The following is a 24,753-nucleotide window of genomic DNA, read 5'->3' as shown; positions in this document are numbered from 1 at the left end:
AAAAAAAAGAGAGGCTCATTGCGTATATATTGTAAGCTAATGTGTTGTGTCTATTTTCTTCTTCCCCATTTGAAATTGCTCTATTCTATGCCCCATTGGTGTCGATGTTAACTTGCCACATGGATAGTATGCTATGAGTCTTCCCTAAAAAAAAATTATATATATTACACCTTTATAGAGTCATTTTAACCTATAATTTAATATATGAGTAATTTATTGTTTTGTTCATATGCTCACAAATTTTTAATATATTCACTAGAAATGATACATTGTAGTGCATCGTCCATAAATTTGGCAATGCCCTTAAGGTCATCCACAGCTTTCCCAAAAAAGGAAGTTAGTATGCAAAAATATAATTTTCTTTCCACTCATGGTCCAATGTAGATAAGGTTACCTTACTGATATATTTACTTCTATCAGATGGAAAAAATGATATGCTAATTTTGACCATCAGATAAACTTTATCGGAAAAAAATAAAAACCATTGAATAGACAATGGATAAGTATGAATTTAAACTCAAATTCTACCATATGCTCCCTATATATTGGCTTGCATTACATGTGTGTCTACCATGCCTTTGGCATGGATCAAAGAATTGGTATTGTACCAACAAATATATATTTGATACTAATACGAATTGAGAGTCTCGGTCAAAAAGTAATTCGTTTTTGAATTTACCCTGATACAACTTGATACGTACCATATCAACGTTCAAGGATAACCAATATGACCACCTACTTCGATACTTATAACCTTGACCTAACTTCTAGTACTCTAATTACTATTGTTTATTCTCCCATATTCTTTGTGTTTAAAGTTATGTTATGCCATTTAATTTAGGTATGAAGACTATCTTCTACCATTTGATAAGTCTAATTAAGTTGAAACTTACATTTTTGTAGTCCGCCAAGGTTGTATTTATAGGTCTCAGTCAATATTGATATCTCAATAATATCAAATTATACCATTTTACCCTCCAACGATATTGATATCATCTATTTGTATCAAATATTGATATCAATCGATATAAAGACCTAAATCCATGAAATATATCTATCCATAAAATTTGAAAACTCACTTCCGTTAAACCAAATTAATCAAGGAAAACATCGACCGATGATAAAGGTGAGAAGTTTTTCTATGTTTTAGCAAAAATATTTATCGCTGACGTATGATGGTCCTGTCAATTCTATCCTCTATTCATCTCTTGTCTTTGCAGTCGATGTAGGCTATAGCTGTTGGCCCTTTAAAAATCTCCTCGTTTCCTTCCGCATTCCGCTCAGTGAGATAAGATCTGAACCAATACCTCTTCAGAGAGCTCGAAGTTGGAATTCTGAACACATTCGTCGTTTCCTCAGGTATCTCTTCTAATTTCAGTTCTTGTTTTTCGTTTTTCGTTTTCCATTAAAGAGTGGAGATGTTAAGCTCTTGTTGTAATTGTTCGTGGCTTCTTCTTCTTCTTCTTCTTCAAATTCTTATTTTTCTTTTCTGGTTTAGTATATGTTGTTTGTTTGTTGGCTATATTGAAATACTTTTGATGATTAGTGCTTTTGCGGTTCGTTTTTCAGCTTCCATTCCCCACTCCCCTCTTTTTCCTTGCAGATTTCTCAGTTTTTCCTCATCTTATTCTTATTCCCTTGAAATTTAATCTTGTCGAAGTCTGCTTTACCCTCTGTAGCTGGGCTTTATAGTATATTAAGAAGCAAGGAGGAATGTGTGGAAATCTTATCCGAACTTCCCTTCATCTTCGCTATTAATCAACTCTCAGGTGTCCTCGGTGGGATTCAAGATCTCAATTTTTTTTTTCTCTACCTACTGTTTGCGTTCATTGATCTAGCTGTCTTAGTATTTCTTCTTCCACTTACATTCTGAAATCCCATCTGTCTTCATTCTCCGTTTTCCCTTATGGATCTTGTTTTCTGAACCCCTGATTTTTTATCTTCAGGGTATTGATTTGTTATCATGCCGTCTGTTTTGTTTAAATCCTCCAGAAATTGTACTTTTAATGGTTGTGGACAGCGGTTGATTTGATTTTTCCGTTTAGACTCTAGATCTGTATGTTGTACCATTTTTTACAGGAATAATTTTCCATGGGAAAGAATAAAGACTAGTTTTTTAATGTTTTGATGTATTAATATGATTTGTTTCATGAGTGCGGATAGATGAGAGGGAAGGTGGTGACAGTTGTCTCTCTACTGCGAAACCACTTTCTTATTATTTTGCCCTTTAAATTTCAATTGCCTGCCGCATATGATTACGATGTTAAGGCCTTGATATGCAGCTACTAGGAGAAGTTGGTGAAGGAATAGCTAATGCTGATTAGATTTTCTTTTCAGGTGGTTGTGGATTTTGGTAAAATGGAAGTTACAGGGGGGTAAACGATATCAAGTTCTATGGAATTGACCGGTGTGGATTCCTTCCTACTCCTTTTGTCTCTTATCTGTTTGTCAGTTACAATTTTCTGCCTGTTGTGGCACTGATAGCTTCAGATTTATTTATCTTTTTTCTACTATCTTTTGTAGGTATTTGGGCATTGTGTGGGGCTTTGGGCAATTCATACAACTTGAAATTCAGTCTTACTCTCAACAAATTCGTAGGCAGGAAGTGCTCTAAGAGAAGTATTGGCATGGCATCTGAATCATATTGGACAAAACCCAAAAGATCCTTATCATTTACGATTCAGATTCTCAACTCTTTGACATATTTCATGCCTTGGTCTCTTAAAATCCCTATAGGTGACGGGTATCATGAATTTCTTTAATCGTAATTCTGCCGTTCAGCAATCTGAGTTCTCTTCCTGATAATCAGGTTGATTTGATAATGGACAAGAGAGAGATGTACAGTCTCTTTTGATTTATCCTACTGCTCAATTTAGAGAATGCCTGGTTTAGTAAGTAGCGAAAAACTATTCACAGATTTAGAAATGTGTTTCTCTACTACAGTCCTTAAAGATCCCTCAAATTGTTCAAAAATGAATCCTCAGTTAACATCTCTGGCACCTGATGAGCTTTGCAGCCCCATCTTACCTGGCCTTCCTGATGATGTGGCAAAGTACTGCCTTGCACTTGTTCCCCGCACTAAATTTCCAGCAATGGGTGCTGTGAGTAAACGATGGAGATCAGTGATCCAAAGTAAGGAATTCATTACTGTGAGGAAACAGGCTGGGAGGCTTGAGGAATGGCTTTATGTCTTAACTGGAGATACAGATGGAAAGGGGAATCACTGGGAGGTGTTGGGTTGCTTGGGAAATGAACACCAGCTCCTTCCTCCTATGCCTGGTCCAGTGAATGCTGGTTTTGGAGTGGTTGTTCTTGATGGAAAGCTTCTTGTTATTGGTGGTTATTTGGAATGTGAAGGGGCTGGAGTTGTCTCTTCAGCTGTTTATCAATATGATTCTTGTCTCAACAGGTATGCTTCTTTCTTCTCTTTATATGATATATACGATTGCAAGTGCATTTTCTATTGAAGATTAACAGTAGATGCATTCATGCATTAAAGTTAGGTGAATGGTTGAACAGGTTTGCAATTAACCCCTAGTAGTAAGAATAAGGCTTGGTGAGTTTAGTTTGTTTTTTCTCATTTCTTGTTTTGTCCTTATGTTGTTGATGAAGTATGCAAACAGGAAATATTTTTTCATGAATTATGATGCTATTTTATGGCCTATGGCTAGTGATTTAATTTAAATCATTTGCTGCTGAGGATTCTTGAGCCTCAATGTATGTTCAGTTTCATGTCTGCTTTTCTGGTTCCGGAATAAAGACAAGTGAAATGTTTGTATTTTTTATTTCTTCCTCCTGTTCTTTTTCTGGTCCCCCTGAAACAAAATGCCACTAATTCATTTGGGGGGGGGGGTATGCTGAACCATAGCTATGCTACTGGCCAATTCCATCAATGATTGTAGCTACTGGAGAGGAAAAAACTAAATCCAAATGCAGCCTAAGTCACAAGGATCCTGTGGGATGCTTGTACAGTGCATTAAATTAGGACACAAACAACGGGTGGGGAATTATGTGATCGAAGTATTTTGGTTTAGAGGATCTTCTAGGTAAGACTTCATTGGTTACCATTTTTCCCACTTGCTTCTTGTGTGATATTAGCATTAAATTCAGATACTGTGATGTACATTATTATTCTCCAAAACTATAATGGAAAATAAGAATTGAAAGCGTTGTTCACATTATACTCATACATGATAACATGGTATGTATATGGCTCTTGTCTTTTCGTGCTAGAGTCTAGAGGCTTATGACTGATGGGTCTTTCCTGTTTCTGGATTCGATTTACTCAATAATTGTCTAGGTTTTCCTACCGATATGACTGGCAAATCTTTCTTCCCACTCCAAGTTTTGGACAACATTTCCTTTCTCGACATCCAACTGCCCTAGAAGGTACATGCCAACTGTTCTCTGGCCATGCTCTAGGTGCAGCATTTCTATATGGTGTGTAGGACGTCTCCAAGGGCCCAAATAACTGATGCAATTGCCCCCCCCCTGTTCGAGGTGAGGTGGGTGGGTGGGGGAGCAGTTGGGGAGCTTTAGTTTCTGGTGAAAAAAAAAAAAATTAAGAGTTCATGATGTCAACTGTCCTTGGGGCCACTCTCTCCCCTTGGCAATTCTTGGGGAGCTGACACAGCCACCTGAAGAGGGATTCTTGGCTAACTTAGCCATGACACCAACCATTTCTTGGTGGACAGTGCTTCTTGAGCAAGATCATGACAGCAATCTTAATGTGTGGCACAAACCTGAATTCTTCATCTTTTTTGGGGGTGGTGGTGGTTGAGTTGATGTTTCCACAAATCAACTGACTTTAGCATGACTCCATGGAGATAAGAGGGGGGGGGGTGCAATTTGTACTGTATACGCTTGTTTCTTACATTCTGCAGTGAAATAAGAATGGTGGTTCAATGAATTTTGGTTCTATAAGCTCCTTCAGGTGTTGTAATTGTTTCTCCCTAAATGCAGCTGGAGCACATTGGCAAATATGAATGTGGCGCGCTATGACTTTGCTTGTGCCGAAGTTGATGGCAAGGTGTACGCAGTAGGAGGCTATGGAGCTGATGGCGAGACCCTCTCAAGTGCTGAGGTGTATGATACTGATAAAAATGAGTGGATCCTTATAGAGAGTCTCCGTTGTCCAAGGTGGGGTTGTTTTGCCTGTGGGTTTGAGGGGAAGCTCTATATCATGGGTGGTCGGTCTAGCTTCACGATTGGCAACTCAAGATTTGTGGATGTGTACAACCCTGAGCATCACACTTGGTGCGAGATGAAGAATGGGTGTGCCATGGTCACAGCACATGCAGTGCTAGGCAAGAGACTCTTCTGCATGGAGTGGAAGAACCAGCGTAAGCTAGCCATATTCAATGCTATTGACAACTCATGGAAGATGGTCCCTGTTCCATTGACAGGGAGCACAAGAATTGGGTTTCGGTTCGGGATACTGGATGGAAAGCTCCTACTCTTCTCCTCAGAGGAGGAACCAGAATATCGAACACTCTTGTATGATCCAGAAGCCGCTCCAGGCTCCGAATGGCAAACCTCTGCAATTAAACCATCTGGTCTCTGTTTATGCAGCGTGACAATCAAAGCGTGAACAGCTCTGCATCCTCCTGAATCCTGATCTCCTGTGTTTTTTCACTTAATATGCTCTTTCGAATGGATGAAAGTATATGCAGTTTGGGGGATCTCTGTAGTAACTTTAATTATGACATTATGTGTGGCTATTGCATGGTGTGTGTAGTTTAATCTGCAAAGAACTTGTTTTTAAGTATTAACTATTAAGCGACACTGAAATCTATCTTTTCTCAATTTTATGATAGTTATTCTAGCTTAATTCTGTTACTTTTGCATTGTGTCTCAACCAAACTGCTTGTGGTTGAGACGTGATGTTTGGGATGCGGGTTGATGTGTAAAGTGTTTTATTATCCAGATAGAATCAGACTAGCCATCTCTAGCATTTCCATTTCGATTTCAGATTCTGAGTGCGAATCTGTACATTCTGCAGAATTCAGGGATCTCTCTTGATCTTGAATTGAGACTCGCCCCCTTGGGGGAGACTTGGGGAACCTGTCCCCCAATCTCTTGTGGAAAACGAGGGGAAGCCTTTCTTTCGTTTATATATCAGCTTTCCAGGTTTCCAACTGCTGGTTTTATGACTCAACATCGATACTGAGATTAGATTATGGGGAAAAGATACACACAATACCAGTATGCAGATCTCTCTGACACATCCCTCGCTTTATGTTACTGTTCATTTAGAATATTAGCATGTCTAGAATAACCCCCTTATTGGAATATGTGAAAGGGGAACCCTCAAACACGCACAATAGAAAACAGGCGTTGGAGGGGACCCTTTCCTTTTAAGTTATTTCTTCATGGTACCAGCGCGATCATAAATCATGTGCCCATTTCTTAAGCTTCCATATTAGTGGCAAATTGCTAGTTAGTTGGGCACTAGTGGAAGTCCAAGGAAGATCGAAGGGTTGCACTCTTACCCTACACATTTCTTGATATAATAGTAAATAAATTAGTAGTTAGTAATAAATGTAGCATAATGTCTCGTTTAATGGTTCTCATGTGTCCTTTATTAGGCTCCTTATGGGCCTGGCCCAAAAAAAAAACAAAAGAGCAGGTGTTTTCTATCGGAGAGCTCCCCTGTGCCTATATTATGGGTGTGCCCCCTCAAGATGGGTAGGGTGGTCTTTTTGTGCTCCTTGTGTCTATGGTGCAAGGGAGCCTTTAAACAAATAACTTAAAAAAAAAATCTACTTCATTTGCCCAAAAAATGATGTTGGTAGTGTCTTGTAATAGTGTCTGGGTCTATTCTTATAAAATAATTAAGGCAAAATGGTCACGGTACACGCAGAAAAATAGGAATGCAGAACGTCTGGAGCCCGATGAATGTCCACGTAAGTGATATGATTGACACATGTTAAATATGTTAATCCTGCTAATAGAGTTATAGACAATTACAACTTTGTTTAATATTATTAATATTTAAATAAATAAATAATAAAAATCCCAATATAAGCGGACTCATCCTTTGATTTTGCTTAGAAATCTCGATCCTCTCTCTCTCTCTCTCCTTGCTTATTCTTCAAGGCCGTTCCTTCTTTCTCCTTCCTTTTTCATCGGTCTCTAGTCTAGTTGAAGTTTTGTTTATCAATCTCACTGAAGATTTGCATCCATGGTAAATTCTCATAGGTTAATAATATCTACCCAATAAGTAATAATAAAATCTTAGTTATTCAAGAGCTTTGTTTACTTTATAAATTCAAATTTGTCATCTGCCATACATGCAAGCTTTACTGTCCAAATCCCTTCTCTAATGATTAATATGTAAACATGGTATTTGGATATGTGTGGCCAAGTCTCTCATATGCTTAGTGCCTAAAAATAGTTATGTTGATTTTTTTCTTACCTTATCCTATTTTGAGAGCAAAGCAAGAGAGAGAGAGAGAGAATTGAGATTTCCCAACAGAATCGAAGGAGGAGTTCTCTTATGTTGGATTTTTATTTTTTATTTTTTTATTTATATAAAAAAAATATTAGACAAGTTAAGTAACCACGTCCGTCATCTCTCCACCTTAAAAACTAGGAATCAATTACAATTTAAAAAACTATTAGATGGTTTAGATTAATCTAATATTAAATGGACGGTTAATATTAAAAGAAAGTGAAAATAATATTGCAATATGCACGTACTGCTAGCACCCGCCCAATAATTAAAATACGCATGAGAAGGTTGATGAGTCAAAGGTTGACCCATGGGAAAGTTGACGAGCCAACGGTTGGTCGGATGATCATGAAATAAGTTCAAACTCTTTAAGTAAGGGTATTTTATCATAAAAATCTTTGTATTCAAAAATGATTTATAAACAACTTCATTTGACCTTTATCTTAAAAATATGTACATTTTTTTTTTTTTTCGTGCGACCTATTTTCAAATAAAAAATTTTAATTTTAAATTTTTTTTTAATTTATTTTTATTTTACAACTTCGGATTATACTCATGAGAAATTTTTACAATACTTGGATCTGAAATTTGGATTTATGGATTGAAAGTTCTTGTTTTTCCAATGATTTCGATGCAAAAATACAAGAAACCATATCACCCGAAGCTACCGGCCGGACCTAATCCGACGTCTGGTCAGGCTCATCCAATTCTAGCCCAAGCCCATATGACATCAGGCTGGGCTCATCGAATGTGGGAGATGGGTCGAATGAGAAACATGTTTTTAGGTTTTCTAGGCTTATAGAGTTCTGATTTAGCTCAAAATGTACTCTGAAAATAATTTTTCAATATGTGTTCAAACCTCTATTGGATTGGATTGAACACTTTTTTTTTTTATGCCGTGTCGTTAATCTTATTTTGATCATATCTCATTCAATATCCAATGGATTAGATGAATTCAGTAGTAAAACAAAGCTAGGGGGATAATCTATCTCTTCATAAATATGTACACTAACTATGTTCTAAGGTATCCAAAATATAGTAGAAGAGAGGATCCAAATCTAAGTGGTGACTTCTTAATTCCTTATCACCAAAGAGGAGAATACCATGGAGGACAGTCAATGTTGTCACACTCATGTTGAGTTCATGAACAACAAAGACCCTATTCGCGACGATACTCTAATTGTTCTTTTACCTTTAGAGGATGTAATGTAAGAATGTAAGGAACTTCTCAAATTCGGTGGTTATATTTATTTGTTGGAATTCTTTGTTCAAGAAAAAGCTATTGAGTCTAAGATCTTTTCTAAGCCAACACAAATAGGTATTGTTAAATAATATTTTATTTCTTTTTAAAATGATAATGTCTTTTAGTGTTGGATATGCCTTAGGCCATCAGCCTACCCTTTTTTTTTGGGGGGAAAAGAATTTTCCCTTGTTGTGGATAGCACTCATTTTGGGGATGGGCTTACCACTTATATGTTTTTAGCAGTTATCTGTTTTGCACTTGGCTACCTTGCATTTACCGTGGGCGCGATAACTGGTACACTAGAGGTGCGTCATTTCCAGTCCTCTCATACTAGGGAAAGGTCCTCTCAATGCTCTAATGCCTACACCGGATATAGACAGAACTGTCACGACGTTATGAACTCAGTAGGGTCCTTGTCTACTTGGCTAGTCAAGCATGGACTAGCTTATAGATTTTTGGGCTTCGATTACCAAGGAATAGAGACTTTACAAATAAAGCCCAGGATTGGCACTCCATTACTATCATTTCATATGCATATGGTTATAATTATCTGCGTTCTTAATGTGCCTATGATGTAATATCGGGCACAGTCCCTTATGCTATCGTGAGGCCATTCAGTGGCACCCATGAGCATCGATAGGGGCTGATTTTATTGTGTTTCATAGGGATGGGTGCATCATTTCACCCTCCTCCCCCATGTGTCTGAGTGTAGAGGCTGCATGAGCATGGAGCATTCTGTTGGGAGTGTTTTTATGACAAATGTCTTATGAGATAATTATTTGGACACCCCAGAACTATGTCCAGGATGCTTGGCAACCCAACCTATTGAACATGTTACTTGAAGCCCCATGAAACTTGACGACATTAGTTTCTTGTCAGTGGCTGAAATGAAAAATACCATTTTACCCTAATGAGGTTAAGGGGCGGTATTTTTTTTTTTTGGATAATTACTTGGACACCCCCTATACTATAGTCAGGTTGCTTGACACCCGAAACTATTGAACACATTACTTGAAGCCCCATGAAACATGACGGTGTTAGCCTGCTGCTAGTTGTTGAAATAGAAAAGACCATTTTACCCTTATGAGTTATTCAACTGAAACTTGTGAAGTTAAAATGACAAACTTACCCTTTAAATATATTAACCTTATAAAACTCAAATCAACTTAATTAGTGGGTAAAGGGATTCCCCTTACAACCATCTTCCAAATCCATTCCTTCACAAAAATAGTCTTTGCGCAAATACGTTGCCTTTGAGCATAGAGGCAAAACTAGGATGTGGGGGGAGAGTGTGGGGTTGGGAGTTGCATAGGAAGGGGACGTGAAAGTTGTAGAGGCAGAGGGTGAGGGTGGGGGTGAGGTGGGGTGAGACAAAGAGAGATCGGGAAGGACAACTTCTTGCTTCCCTTCATTTTTCTTTTTAAGGGAAAAAGAGGACTACCTGATTGCGCATCCCTATGCCTAGACATAGGGCTGCATGAAAAGACATCCTTGCCTTCTATGGTTGATGTCTTGACCTGTTGGCGTAGTAACCATACAATCTGGTAGTGATCCTCTTCCTCTTTTAATGTTTTCCAATTAGAGAGTCATTTTATATTCCCATGCCAGGGGGGGGGGTTCTGGGGAGGGAGGGAAGACCCTTCTATTAGAATAGATATAAACAAATAGCCAAATAGGTGTTACTAAAGGTATTCTTGTTCAATTATTATTCATGAACAATAAATAATAATGGAAACACTTCACGTTACCAAATGTAACTTAACTTATCTTTATTTATTTTTTTAGGAGAGGTGGAGCCAGTATGACTCATACGCAAATGCGGGGATGGGAGTGCACACAAAAGCATCAACGTGGTTGATATTTCCATCTTTGACGAGGGGCGGGGCAATCATTTTGCCCCTTTTTGTTTCTAAGCATAGGGGCCATGCATGTACTACTAGTGTATATCTACGCTTATACACAACGGGTGCAAAAAGACCATGTTGCTTGATGTACCTTCCCATTGACCATGCCTGTTGTTGTGTACTTATACCAGTGGATAACGTTCTCTTACTCTAGAGGATTCCTCATTGTTTGTCACGTTATTGTTGACATGTTTTTCTATAGTCTATTGTAAATACTTACTTGGGTAAGGTTTACTAGAAAAATACTTGAGGTATGAACTTTATACTCTCTCCACTCCCTTATTTGAATTCTTCAATACAAAAAAAAAAAAAAAATCCCCTCATTTATACTGACACACTCCCCTATTTGTGCAAGAGTGGTACATTTTCATGAGAGACAAATTTATATATTTGCACCCTGTCGAAGTAAGGAACCATGACATATATGTTTGTAACAAATTATATTTTGGGAGTTTTGAAAGCACTATCGTTGAAAGTTTATTCATTGCCGTTTTTCAACACTTTCTTTAGCAAACTATGTTTTTCCTCTTTCGGATGGTAATTTTCTCATACCATAGAGTGTGAATCAAACCTGTTTGGATTGAAATTGAGATACAACAAGTTTTCCCTTTTGAATTAGATTAGGTTCATATCCGAAAAGATGTTGACAATAAGTTCTTTCAAAATTAACTATTTGTTCCTTTGTTAGAAGTGTTCCAGAAATGCCTACGATCGAGTAAATAGCTCTACTCGACAAAATAGTCGTCCAAGGCAGTGCCACTAGTTAGCAAATGGAGAGAGAGAGAGAGAGAGGTGTGGTGTGGAGGGTGTGACAACAATGGAGAGAGACGGCTGAGATGGTTTTAGCCACAATCGACAATCAATAAGGTGTAATGTGAGAGATTCCATTACACACTGGCAGCGCGGAAATATCCACACCCATTTAATCACAAAAGGGAAACATGGTCGACGATAATCCATTCGGGTCATGAGGAACCCATGACCCGTCATTGTAACAGCTCCACGTGGTTCGACCAGATTTTACCTACCCTTGTGTAAGGGGTTAGAAGTTAGAACTTAGAACCTGCCTTCGAGAAAACCCACAAGTGGAGAAGCCAGCGGCCCACATAAATGTCAGCAGTGCACATACCCATTAACCTTCTTTTTTTTTGGGTAGAAACAAACCCATTAACCTAACGTCTATAATATTTGTGGCGTATTTTAGTAAGAACCCATCAAAACAACTAACCTGCGCTGGTAACACGTACATATATGGCCTATATGGCCTATATGGTGATATGGAAACAAGAATTAAATTTAAACCCACCAATCAGAGGAAGAATTTATAAATTATTAATTTTTTAAAAAAGGAAAAAAGCAGTATTGCTTATATCTGGTATCTCTCTCTGGATTCTGGAACGAAGATTATAATCGGATCGGTGAAGAAGGAAAAGGAAGAAGAGGAGGAGGAGGAAAAGACCAAGCAGCCATGGTCTCGACAAGGCGAAGCGGTTCGCTATCGACTAATACTAGCAAGAGATCTTCGTCTTCAGATGAGAAACCCTCGTCACCGAAACGGCAAAAGGTTTTTGGAATTATGGAATACAGAACCAAGAAAATCTTTTGATGTTTCTTCGAGCTGTGAAATCTTGAATTTCGCTTATTATTCGTGCTATTTACCTTTGATTTATTGGAATGTTCAGGTTGAAAACGTTGCCGCAGCTGAGAAATCTTCACAGACTTCGGGATCTTCGGATTATTCAAAGGAATTGTGCTCGTCTCCGGCGTCAGACCCTGTAGAATGCATTCCAATCGACCCTCCGATCTCTAGCAGCGGTGCCGGTGATGCTGTGGATTCTGATAAGGGGGAGAAAGGGGAAGATGTCACCGCTTCGGCCGTTCCTGTAGTATCGCCGATCGCAGAAGGTGAATTTCCCCCCCTTCTGCTGGAAATAGTTCGTTGCATGCTTGAGTGCGTTCTTTATTGGCTTTCTGGGGGTTTTACCAGTGACGAATTTTTCTTGAGCACCTTTTGGTCTTGTTATTTTGAAGGTTCTTCGGCGAGTTTGGTGGACAAGCCAAGAAGTCCGTTCTCTTCATGGAGCGCTTTTCAGAAGCAGAACCCGAATTCTGACTCTTCGACTCCTTGGTGCAAGCTTCTGTCGCAGTTCTCTCAGGTAATTCTAGCTCAATTCTCATACTTAGAAATTACTTTTTTTTTTTTGTTCTTCAAATGTAAATTTTTATTTTTTCTTTCTTGCGAATTTTCCGGACTTTTGTGTTGCAAGCGTCGCTTTGTATCTATACTCTCAATTCCCCCCTACTCTCATTATTGAACTGACGGGAAATTCTTTGATTCATAAAGATTTACTGTATTTTTTATTTTAATAAATATTTCGGGTGTGGTCCGATATACTGATTTATCTGCATTTTCATTTTTCAATCTGGTAGTATTCTTTCATTGCCCCTCTTTTCCCAGCAGAACTAATCCTTCGTGTGCTGCAGAATCCTCATGTTCCCATTTGTAAACCTGTTTTCACTATCGGTTCAAACAGACACTGCAACTTCTCTGTAAAGGACCAAAACATCAGTGCTTTGCTATGCAAGATCAAGCATACACAGGTATTAATTGTGCGTTAACTTTTTTACATCTTAAAGTTGTCATCCTCTTTTGGTGTGAGACATATGTGAGTGGTCTACGCGGGTGCCTTTGGTTCCTCGTATTTTAGACATGAACTCTCAATGTGTACATGCAGTATAAGTACTCATTATTTGTGGACATGGTCAGCATGATGGCCGTGTTGTTGCCATGCTCGAAAGCACAGGGAGCAAGGGGTCTGTGCAAATAAATGGGAAGGTTGTCAAGAAGAACTCCAGCAGCATCCTCAGCTCTGGGGATGAAGTGTTATTCAGCTCAGCAGGGAACCATGCTTATGTATCCTTCTTGCTGACTTTAGTTAGGCTTATTTATTTGATGATTTCTCTTTCATTTCTTTTGTTCTCTTCCTTTGGATGGTTTCCTTAATGCTTTCCCCAATAGATTTTCCAGCAGCTCACAGCTGAGGCTGCAGTTAAGGCATCTTCAACAGTTGGGCTTGCAGAGGCTCAAAGCAATGTGGGTAAAGGGTTACACCTTGAAAGGAGGTCTGGGGATCCTTCAGCTGTGGCTGGAGCTTCTATACTGGCATCTCTATCAAACCTTAGGCAAGATTTATCACTTTTGGTGCCTCCAGTGAAAAATACCAGTGAAGGCCAACAGGGTACTGAAATTCCTGTTTGTTCTGTTGCTCGAGATGGGACAGAAATGGACCTTGATGGTCCAGAGAGGAAAGTTAATTCTGATCCAAGTGCAGGGAGTGATAAAGCGGTTGAGGGTGGAACAGCCAGCCATAGCCTTCGTACGGACAACAATCAAGAATCTGGTGTGGGGTCGGATGTTGTAAAACTTTTGGGGGTGAATGATTCATTAAGGCCTTTCTTGCGGATGTTGGCTGGATCAAGTAGTTGTGACCTGGAGTTGAGCAAGAATATCTTTAAACAGGTATTGGAAGAAAGAAAGGAATGGTCGAGGGATTCACAGCAAACGTCAATGCCAGGTGTTTCTTCCAAATGTGCAGCATTCAAAGAAGATATACAAGCTGGTATTCTTGATGGAAAAGAATTACAAGTTTCTTTTGACAGTTTCCCTTACTATTTGAGGTATGAATCTAATTTTTTTTTTTCTTTCTTAGTTTTATGTAATCCCTCTTTTGTCTAGATGCGCCAACAAATAGCTGTGAGAATGAAGGCTGTAGTTTCCTACCATCATATTCTGCCATCTGTCCGCCATCTGCGTATCAGATCTATTATAGCTGAGCTGTTTTGATTCTTAGCTGCTAGTGTTTATGGTGTTATTTTGCTTGAACTTTAATGATAGATGGATATATCCAATCAAATTTGAGATCAATCTGAATCACACGTTTAGTTGTGAAGACTCAAACCCTAGAATTTCCAAAGCACATGTGGGGGGCCTTTACTACAATGCGAGGGACATGTATGAAGAAACTCTATTTCTAGTTAGTGTTCTTACAGTTTCTGTTGTTAACTTTAACCTTTGATTATTCTAGTTGTGAGAAAGGCAAAGACGAGAAATATGAAGATCTATATAACAATCTAAGCACAAAAGAAGGGGAAAAATAGAGATCTGGGAAAGCTTCGTTGGATTGTTAATACAGATGGATTGGTCCTGATATTCAAGTCACAGACTCCTTTTCCTAGGGCATTCGTCCCATGGATCCCTGCTCCCAATCGATTCATCTGTTGCGAGTTATAAACTCAGATTCAGATCTGGATCTCCTTTCTCTCTGACCTGATGTTGGTTGGAATCCATAGGGTTTTGAAGTCTGATTATTTGACTGAAATTCCATGGGAATCCGGTTAGTGGTGTAGGAGAAAACTCGCCAGGTTTTAAACTGGCTTTCTGCCTCTGTTTTGTGCATAGGATTGAAGACGATGTTGTTTTTTCCTTTCTTTATCAGATTTGATTAATTCCTTTGTCCCATTAGCGATCCGAGTCGGGTTTTGGAACCCTGGAGCTGCATCATGGAGAATGAGATGGTGAAAATTGATGAGAGGAAGATTCCGCAAAGTGATTATTTTAGTTATCTGATCTCAATCATAGATAAAGAAGGTGATATAGATGCGATGTTTTACAAATAATTAAAATAGGATGGATGAAGTGAAGTGTTGCATCCGGAGTGTTGTGTGATCGACGTATTCCTTTAAAACTTGAAGTAGAAATTTATAGGACAATTATATGCCTATGATATATGGTGCGGAATGTTGGGCAATTAAAAAACATCATATAGATAAACTTAGGGTAGCGGAGATGAGGGCGATGAGATGAATGAGTGGCAAAACTAGGGAGGACGAAGGAATAATCATATTAGAGCCGATTTGGGAGTAGCTCCGATACATGATAAATTACGAGAAAGTCGTTTGAGGTGGAATGACCATGTTTAATGGAGGCCTTTGGATTCTCCAGTATGGAGGAATGGTTCAAGGACCTAAAGGAGCTAGGGGTAGACCTCAAATGACCCTAGGAGAAGTGGTGAGGAAAGACATTTATAGCTTGGGCCTTGTATCAAGTATGACCTCGAATAGAGCTGATTGGAGGGCAAGGATCCATGTAGCTGACGCCATTTAGTTGGGATAAGGCTGAGTTGTTGTTGTTGTATTAGCAGATTGCCAACTGCTGGGCATGAATGTTCTGATTTTTGGTCTGGTTTTAGATATAGAATGTAATATTGTAATCATTATTTGAAAAAAAAAAGAACCAGATACAGATATTAGCCAATTGAGTGGTACTTCTGGTAGTAAATATTAAAATTCTCTTATTTCTATTATGGTATATTGTAATTTGTCCAATGCCTCAGTTTTTTCTTCTGGGATTAGTAAGAGAAATGTTTTCCTTTTCAATTAATTGCAGAACCCATACCCAAAAAGAAAACTCTCCTACACATACTATCAAAGTCCCCAAGGCCAAGAGGGCTGTACAACAGGCCTTCCAGTACAGAATTGCTTGAAAATGTTACTTCAGTTAAACCAGACCTCACAAGGTGTTGGTGGCACCGTGGCAGTCCAATGGGCTGAAAACAAGCTTTGGGTAGTTATTCTATAGGTTGAGTCTTTTATTTCTTGGGTTTTATTGTAATGGTCCTAATCTAGAAGCTATATAAAGTAGGATTGAAGTTAGTACACGGGTTAGTACTTGAGTGTTTCACATAAATTAGGATACTTAATAGCTTTTAAGATTTCTGTTTTAAGTTTATTAAGTCAGATCAGAATAAGAGAGTGATTACGAATAATTTTATTAGTAAGTTTAGGAGATTTAAAAGGTTATATATATGTATACATCCCCCATCAATTGGACCATAGTTGTCACGGCGTCTAGGTGACCCAAAGCATTGGAAGGGGTCCAAACGCAAGGCGACCAATGCACTTGGACACCTAGGTGACACCATGACAACTATGAATTGGACATGGTTTGAGTTATTTTTTATTTTTCATTTGTTACTTTTCTTCAAGAGTTTTGGAGCTGTTAAGCTGTGCATACGGTTTTGGTATTTCAGATCTGATGTCTCTCCCTTCTCCTTTTAGTTCTGTTTATCTTTCTTCTGCAGTGTGATCTTTCCTCCCTCTTCTCTTCTACTAATCTTCTTGCTATCTCTTATTATTACTTTTCTAATCTTTCACTATTTCTTCTAAATTTCAGATTGCGTTATTCTTCATATATCTCTCTAGTTAGTTATATGTATTGTCTTAAATTTAGTACATTTGTTTCTTTTATACTTTCTTCTGGAATTCTTGTGTTGAATTTTTATTCCAGCAACTGAAATTCTAGTTCCAGAACGCAATCCTGTATTCCTAGGGAGACTAGGCGTTATTGTGCAGGTCAGACAACTTCTCTGTTTTCAGAGATAATTTGCAGAGTTAATCTACTAGTTCTGAGTTGTGTATTATCCGGGTGGGCTCATAGCGAGCCCAAATAGGGTTTTGCGACCTGGGTTTCGCATCAAGGAGCTTCCTTTAATAAAACTTAAGATGTTTAGGACATTTGTAGGCATCCTGTAAGTTTTCTTATATATTTGAATTCTTGTTACTAGAAACCAGCGTTTTCTGTGCATTTAAAGAAGAAATAAGAGATGGCCATGAAAGTAAATATTTTTCAGGCACAGTAGCTATTCCTAGTATTTTGTTTGATATCTATGTGCTAGTAAATATTTTATATGTCAATAATAAGATTAAAAACTTTTTAATCTTGCAAAGGGAACATGTGAGGTTTTCTAAATTCATAAATAATTCAAAATTTTAAAATCTTGAAAGGGAATTTTGGTTGTGAAAATGCTCAAGAAACAAATGAAAGGTGCTTCATACATCTTATGGTAATCTGTATAGCTGTTCACATCCCCAAGATATTTGGTTTGTCCATAGTTTTCTAACTTATGCGTAGTTCCATTGTTAATGGCACTTTTCCTTATATTTTTTTATATGCTTTGGAATCATCTTTGTCTTAATGGTTCCCTAGAAACCTTCGGTGTTGGATGTTGATGTGTGTGCTCAGTGCATTCATGCATGTGTGTCTCAGCCTAGTTTTTCTGTGCGCTAAGATATTTTGAATCTTTAATGTTCTGCAAATATTATCTTGCGTATTGATCTGCCATATATGTTGATGTACTTGATGCATGGGAACTCCCTAATGATATAATACTGAAGATTGCTAACTAGAATTCATGTACTGTGCATTGTGCATCATTGCTAATAGTCTAATACTTCATGGCATGTCTGTAACTAGTGTTCTGTGACTTTTGTGACAGTGAGAACACCAAAAATGTCCTGATTAGTGCTGTATTTATACACCTGAAACGAAAAGAATATGCAAAATATACTTCTGAACTTCCAACTGTGAGCCCAAGAATTTTGCTATCGGGTCCTGCAGGTTAGTTGAGAAAACCTTAAAGTTTTCGTCAAAGGTTTTCTTCATTTAGTTTCCTCATAAAATTGTATTTTATTTTTATGTTCGCAGGTTCTGAGATATATCAGGAGATGTTGTCAAAGGCACTTGCTAATCATTTTGGGGCTAAATTGCTTATATTTGATGGCCACTCATTTCTTGGTGTAAGATATAGGACGCTTTCAAACCTAAATCTATGATAGTAAAACAGTTTTGTATATGTGCCACATGTAGTTGTTTTGGAGATTTTGGATTTTCTAAACTCATTAATTTGTTATTATCCTACATTTTTTTGCAGATATTCTGATTCTGTCATTATTGTTGTAGTTAATGCTACTACTGCTATTGTTATATATAGTATGAAAACAGTTAATTGGCAGGACAATTATAAATTATAAATTTTCTGTAGGTTCTCTCTTCAAAGGAAGTGGAGCTTCTGAAAGATGGATTACGAGCAGAAAAATCCTGTGTCTGTTCAAAGCCCCGCCCAGGGCAGATGGACTTGGTTAAAAGCACCATTCCTTCTGGTGGTGAGTCAGATGCACCAAGCCCTGCAGATGTTCCTTCTTGTGCTTTGGAATCTCAACCAAAGCTAGAGACAAGCACCACACCTGCATCCTCTGGGACATCTAAGAATCATCTTTTCAAGATGGGTATGCCGTCTCGTAGCTCTTCTGGGAAGGATTTTCTCGTGTTTTGCTTCTGTAGCTATTAATATATCATGGTTTGACTCTAGCTGTATGTTCTGACCATGAAACATTTAGGTGACAGAGTGAGATTTGTGGGTATGGTCCCTGGTAGTTTGTATCCAACTACCTCAGCTCCTTCAAGGTATGAAGTGTATGTACATACATATATTTTCATTGGTATGACAGCCAAAAGTCTTGATTCAGCTGTTCATTTCATTTTTGGATGGCTGTTTTAGATTGTTTGTACTATTTTCAAAGCAAGTTTACAAATACAACAAATACACAATTTATTGATAGATACATAAGAATATCTACCATCTTAGATTAATCAAAATTTATATTATCCTCATAAGAAGGTTTCCTTTTGCCTTTTGCTTAGATAGCCTAAGTGAACTCTCTCTCTCTCTCTCTCTCTCTCTCTCTCACACACACACACACACACACACACACACACACAGCTTTCTTGTTTTTCGGAGCTGATAAAAGCATCCTTTAAGTATTTTGATGCTTTTATGTCATGCTTTTAATCCTGCGTAGGTTCTTTGGAGCTCTTGTTACTTCCCCTTTTTTTCTTTATATATCATTAGGTATTCGCACTGTCTTAATGTTTTACGCTTTTGGTAAATTTATACAGGGGCCCAACATATGGATTTCGTGGAAAAGTTCTCTTGCCTTTTGAAGATAATATATTGTCCAAAATTGGTGTCAGATTTGATAAACCTATTCCTGAAGGTGTTGACCTTGGAGGCTTATGTGAAGGAAGTCATGGATTCTTTTGCAATGGTGATGTCATGGTCCTGTGTACATATTTTCCTCTAAGTAACATTTACTGCCTCAAGTATTGTGTACTGAGTTGTTGATTTTTATTTTTTATTTAATAGTCAATGATCTTCGTCTGGAGAGCCCAGGTACAGAGGATTTGGACAAGCTACTCATCAATACATTGTTTGAGGTAGCTACTTTCATTTTGAACTAACTATGCATGTTCCAAAGCTGGCAATGTTGTGTTATCTAAATTTGTTTGCTACTAAATTTCATATATAATTCCAGGTTGTATCCAGTGAAAGCAGAAATTCTCCTTTCATTTTGTTTATGAAAGATGTTGAGAAGTCTATCGTCGCAAATTCTGATTCATATTCAACATTTAAGAGCCGAATGGAAAAGCTAACTGATAATGTCGTCGTCATTGGCTCACACACCCAAACTGACAATCGTAAGGAAAAGGTAACTTATTTTCCATTGATTGGGTGCTTTGGCTTTTGGGGACTTCCATTCTCTGAATTCTCCTTGTTGACGTTTATGGTGATTCTATTACCTTTCTTGTAAATGCTATTTGGAATCTCTTCTTTCCTTGAATGGTATATTGTTTCTTGTGCAGTCACATCCTGGAGGTCTTCTTTTCACAAAATTTGGAAGCAATCAGACTGCGCTGCTTGATTTTGCATTCCCGGTAAGAAGTCCACCATGAATTCTTTGGACTTTCTAGTGATAGTTTATTGTTGTGAGTTTGATTTGGAGAGTATGGATTTTCCATTCTTTTTGTCCTTACACATGAATTCTGCTGATTCAGCATAGCTTATTTATGTTGATCTTCTGGTGATTAATTTTAAAGTGCACCTTTTTTTTTTTTTGGCTCTATGTTTTCCATATTATTAGCAGTTGCAAAGTTTGACTGATCATTAGAATTGGAAGAAGCAACCTGTCTCAGGATCTTTCCTTCTAACCTATTATTATTGTTATTGTTTTTTATGATGGACATTTGACATGGCCTTCGGACATTTGTAAGATTTTAGTCTCGAATAAAAATGAGCCTTGTAGTGTTTTCTTTAAAAATGAAGTGTATTAGAGATGGATGACTGCCAATCAGTGAAAAGATGCAGTCAGCCAAGACCCAAAAATACACACGACTATTCAGAAAATATTCCACCCTGACCTCATAGGTTGAATGTTGTTCACTGAATATTCTTTACAAATAGAACCTGAGAAAAGAATAATATCTATGCCCTTTGCATGCCATCTTGTAAGCTGGCAGAGAAACATTATCGAATGCCCTGTTGTTTCTTTCCGACCGGAGACTTAAAAAAACAGCAGGTAAATTTAGCTGGCCTAGTTTTAGTCCTGTAGGATTCAAGGACAAGATGCTCGTATTGTTGCCAAGGCGTTGCCTTGGCGTCCAGGTGTCTTGGATGCCTTGTTGGTTTCACCCTGCTTATAGGTCCCCTCCAACACCTTGGGGGGTGGGAATAGAGAAGGAAAAATAGGGAGAAGTAGTAGCAGCATTAAGAAGAAGTAGAAAGACCCTTTGATGTTTATACGTAAGAAGGAAATAATTCATTATCTTATTCATAAGATCCCCTGTATAATAAAAACTAATAGGACATAAGTATGGTGTTTAACACAGTCCCATCTCTTTATACAGCACGACTTGACCCACCTGGGTGCCGCCTAGGCCCCAAGGCATCTAGCCACAGCCTAGGCTCGCCTTGTTGCCATGATCTTGTTATATCACTTCCTCATTGGGATTTACCCACATTAGAGTCAATTGACCTATCCAAAAAAAAAAAAAAAAAATAGTGTTAATCGATGCCCTGCAAAACCTTTTGCGTAAGACATCTCAGAACAAATGAGAAACCAATTCAGTATTACAAGTGTTGTGGGATTCTGGGGATGTCATTCCCCTTGACATAAAGTGATCAAATGTGAGGACTCTGTCTGAAAAAATGAACCACAAAAAGAACTGAAGGCCCCCCAGAAAAAAAAAATCCCATAAAATGTATTAAGAAGCCATAAAGTCGAGGTGACTGCTAAATAACAACAAAGGGATGGTGAGGCCAGAATGGATCCTGGGCCTAACAGGCAGTTGGTATTTAAGGTTAGCTACCTCATTGGCCAATCTCTGCTGCAACTAGAATGAGGAGCTCATAGAAAACATTGTATCGTGGCATGCATAACAAGGTTAGAGAACTACTGGGGTCAACCGTTTAGTTCAATGTCCATCCAATACCATTAGCCGAGTGTCCTTCCATTATCTCATCCTCAGTACAGCTTCAATGAGTATCGTACTACTTGAATGCCAAACAGGAAAACTTGGCACTCATTAGGTCCCTTTCTCCCACTGTAACACAATGTTTCCATTATTGATCCATCTGTATGTATAATTAGTTACCATTTAAACCACCAATAGAAGAGACCTGTATTGCCAAGTGAACGCCCTTCACTCGATAAGAACTTCTTGTCCCCCCCCCCCCCTTTTGAATTTTTGGGGGTTGGAGAGAAGAGGAGCAACAAATACAAATGGAGACTGAGAGTCACTGAAGAGGAGCAACAAATACAAGGAATGAACACATTAGAGGTAAATAGGTAATATAGGAGTCGCTCCAATATACGATAAATTGAGATAGAGTCGTTTCACGTGGTGGCATGGTTTCGTGCAACTCTCTTTCCAGAGTGTAATTAATAATGAACTCATCTGTGTGTGTATGCCCTGGAAACTTGGCCCTCTTAGAGGTTAAGGAGTTGGTGCAGGTAAAGATCCTTGTCGTTCTTGATCTAAATGGCTGTATTGCCATTTTCATAGTATGACTGCAGCTTCATGGCTTGTCAAAATACCAAGGAGATATTATCTTATCATGGCTTCTTACATCTCGAAGTTCATGGACCTAATTGCAGGAGGGTAATCTGAAGAGTGAGTTGGAACGGAGAACTGGAGTAATGAAATTGAGCTTGACTTTTTTCTTTTCCAGTGAATTTCTGTTGGACTTTAATTTTGGTTAACCATCCTTTTGTGCTGAACAATATTGAGGCCAACAGACCTGTAGCGAATTGAAAATTCTGAAGTCAGAATGGTTTGAAGTTCTTGATTGTCTATTCTTATCTTTGGAATCAGTTAAGTGTTTCACCTTGTGTATTTGCGACTTATCTGCACCAAATCCCATGATGTGAGAGTGAGAAGGGCTCTTGTCAGTTCACAACTTTAGCCTGGTTGCATGTGTCAGCGGGGACACACTGACCTCAACAAACCAAAACGGTGATACTTTGTGTCATGTTTTCAAAAATAATTGTTGCATATAAGTAAGGAAAGTGAAAGAAATGCACAAATTAGGAAAACTTATTTAAATGAAAGTTGGATGCCTTCCTCACAAAATCGACCTGTTGTCTTTGGTCAAGCAACAGAGCATTTGATAAGTCACCATAATGAATTTCCAAACTGTTTTCATCTGTTACTTCTTTCTAGATTCTATCAATACATTAATAAGTTATTTATTTATATTTTACTTCCGAGTTATCTTTAGATCCTATTATAAAGAAGACAGTTTTGAGCTTTGGAGCATAGTTGTCACGGCGTGTAGGCAACCCCAGGCATTGGAGGGGGCTTGGATGCAAGGTGACAGCAACAAAGCGCCCGCCTAGGTGACCAAGGCACCTGGACGCCTAGGCTCTCGCATTGATAAACTATGCTTTGGAGTGACTAAGCTGAAAATAGTTTACCTGTTTATACCTAATATTATTTATTTGGTTTCTCAGGATAGTTTTGGTAGACTGCATGACAGAGGCAAAGAAGTCCCAAAAACAACAAAGCTGTTGACAAAGCTTTTCCCGAATAAAGTCATGATACATGTGCCCCAGGTTTGTAATGTGGATTCTTAGTTTTAATTTACTGTTACCTTGATTTACTTAATGCGGACTCATGGCAGCTTAATCTAATGTAGGATGAGAGCGTCCTCGTGGACTGGAGAAATCAATTAGATCGAGATGTTGAAACTCTTAAAGCAAAAGGGAATTTGAATCACCTTCGTACTGTAAGCACTTTCTCCCAGCCAACCATTATTTATTAAAGCTGCCAGTTTTTTTTTCACGCATTAACTTTAACCTTAGATTATTCGAGATACAGTGGTACCCCAGGTCCTGTATTTTCCTCTGACTTCCTTGTTCTTGTTAGGTATTGCAATGGGGCAGCTATCACCAATTCTGTGATTGACCTGTTTAAAATATTGGAAAATTATAACAAAATGGATGGGGTTCACCAGTTTTACAAGATTACCAGAGTGGATGTGGTACCAAGGGTTCCTCAAATACTATACATGACTCTTAACTGCAAAAGTATCATACCGTACTGAATAGTTAGGTCACTAGCACTAAACCCACTCCATTGCAATCCCTAGTTCCGGTATGATCACTTCACTATTTCTTAACTTGAATGTAGGTGATCAAATTACTTCAGTACAGTAAATTGGTACAAAGAAACACAAGAAAAAGAAAATAAGAGATCAAATGGGTTTTCCCTTATTAGTTCTATTGGCAAAGACATTCCTATTACTATAGATGGAAGATGGAGAATAGGGTGGATTGGATTCCTTTGAGTATGTGGAGTGAATAGCGTCCTCATGGAGATTAGAATTAAGCAGTTGGTCATTTAATAGTCATGGCTTCATGCCAATATTGCATGTTCAGTGTTCTGAAAGCATATCTTTTCTCAGGGATTCTTTCTAAAATTGTATGTAGAATGGTAGAATTGGATTGTATGATGGAAAAACCAGTGAGCAGCAAGCAGGGCTTAGTCAAGTCAAGCAGCGAGCTGCACTAGCCTATCATGTTTTTCTGTAGCAAGCTACGGTTTAAGTGAGAAAACGGAGGGCACGCTAGCGCATTCCGGATTTTTAGCACTTGAGCAGCCAATGCGAGGGGTCGCATGTTAGCACATCCGTTTTCTTTGCTACACTAGCCTTTTCAGCTGGTTTCAAAGCTTAATTGTGAAAAGGTTGGAAGATTTGGCCAAAGAAGGTGATAACCCTGTAGATTTGTTCCCATGGTTTGATCCTTCCCAGTAAAACATTGCATGTTTGAATTCTGATTGCTTTTACGGGAGAAAGGGGGACCACTTGGCTCAGGGGGATATTCAAATATTAGACTTTGCCTTTTTGATTTAGGTTTTCCTCATATCCAAGTCAGTTTACCACAAGCACCCCATCATATGCGACTAGTTTTTTTTTTTT

At 38.3% G+C, this 24,753-nt stretch overlaps 2 protein-coding genes across 3 annotated transcripts in view; both read left to right on the top strand.

Moving 5' to 3' along the window:
• The first annotated feature begins 1,203 nt into the window (after positions 1-1,203).
• On the top strand, positions 1,204-5,830 carry LOC122079841 (F-box/kelch-repeat protein At1g67480). 2 transcript variants are annotated; one of them, XM_042646592.1, is made up of 5 exons: positions 1,204-1,359; positions 2,338-2,407; positions 2,524-2,891; positions 3,017-3,409; positions 4,963-5,830. In XM_042646592.1, exons 4-5 carry the CDS (start codon positions 3,093-3,095, stop codon positions 5,588-5,590), a joined length of 945 nt encoding a protein of 314 aa, XP_042502526.1. In that variant the 5' UTR covers positions 1,204-1,359; positions 2,338-2,407; positions 2,524-2,891; positions 3,017-3,092; the 3' UTR covers positions 5,591-5,830. The 2 variants fall into 2 exon arrangements, with proteins under 2 accessions (XP_042502526.1, XP_042502525.1); XM_042646591.1 differs by having other exon boundaries at positions 2,524-3,409.
• Positions 5,831-11,982: 6,152 nt separating this feature from the next.
• Positions 11,983-24,753, top strand: part of LOC122079629 — a 19,778-nt gene continuing 7,007 nt past the window's right edge. Inside the window, exons 1-16 of the mRNA XM_042646255.1 lie at positions 11,983-12,164; positions 12,283-12,505; positions 12,632-12,756; positions 13,085-13,201; positions 13,368-13,514; positions 13,620-14,278; positions 17,935-18,056; positions 18,144-18,235; positions 18,481-18,724; positions 18,836-18,902; positions 19,395-19,543; positions 19,642-19,712; positions 19,811-19,984; positions 20,139-20,210; positions 23,285-23,386; positions 23,470-23,559. Of these exons, the coding sequence (XP_042502189.1) occupies positions 12,069-12,164; positions 12,283-12,505; positions 12,632-12,756; positions 13,085-13,201; positions 13,368-13,514; positions 13,620-14,278; positions 17,935-18,056; positions 18,144-18,235; positions 18,481-18,724; positions 18,836-18,902; positions 19,395-19,543; positions 19,642-19,712; positions 19,811-19,984; positions 20,139-20,210; positions 23,285-23,386; positions 23,470-23,559 (2,550 nt within the window). The 5' untranslated portion in view covers positions 11,983-12,068. The remainder of the gene's footprint in view (positions 12,165-12,282; positions 12,506-12,631; positions 12,757-13,084; positions 13,202-13,367; positions 13,515-13,619; positions 14,279-17,934; positions 18,057-18,143; positions 18,236-18,480; positions 18,725-18,835; positions 18,903-19,394; positions 19,544-19,641; positions 19,713-19,810; positions 19,985-20,138; positions 20,211-23,284; positions 23,387-23,469; positions 23,560-24,753) is intronic.

The sequence above is a fragment of the Macadamia integrifolia genome, chromosome 5 (assembly GCF_013358625.1).
Source record: "Macadamia integrifolia cultivar HAES 741 chromosome 5, SCU_Mint_v3, whole genome shotgun sequence".
Classification (NCBI taxonomy): domain Eukaryota; kingdom Viridiplantae; phylum Streptophyta; class Magnoliopsida; order Proteales; family Proteaceae; genus Macadamia; species Macadamia integrifolia.
Note: the sequence above shows the minus strand (reverse complement) of the source record. Positions and strands in the feature narration are given on the sequence as shown.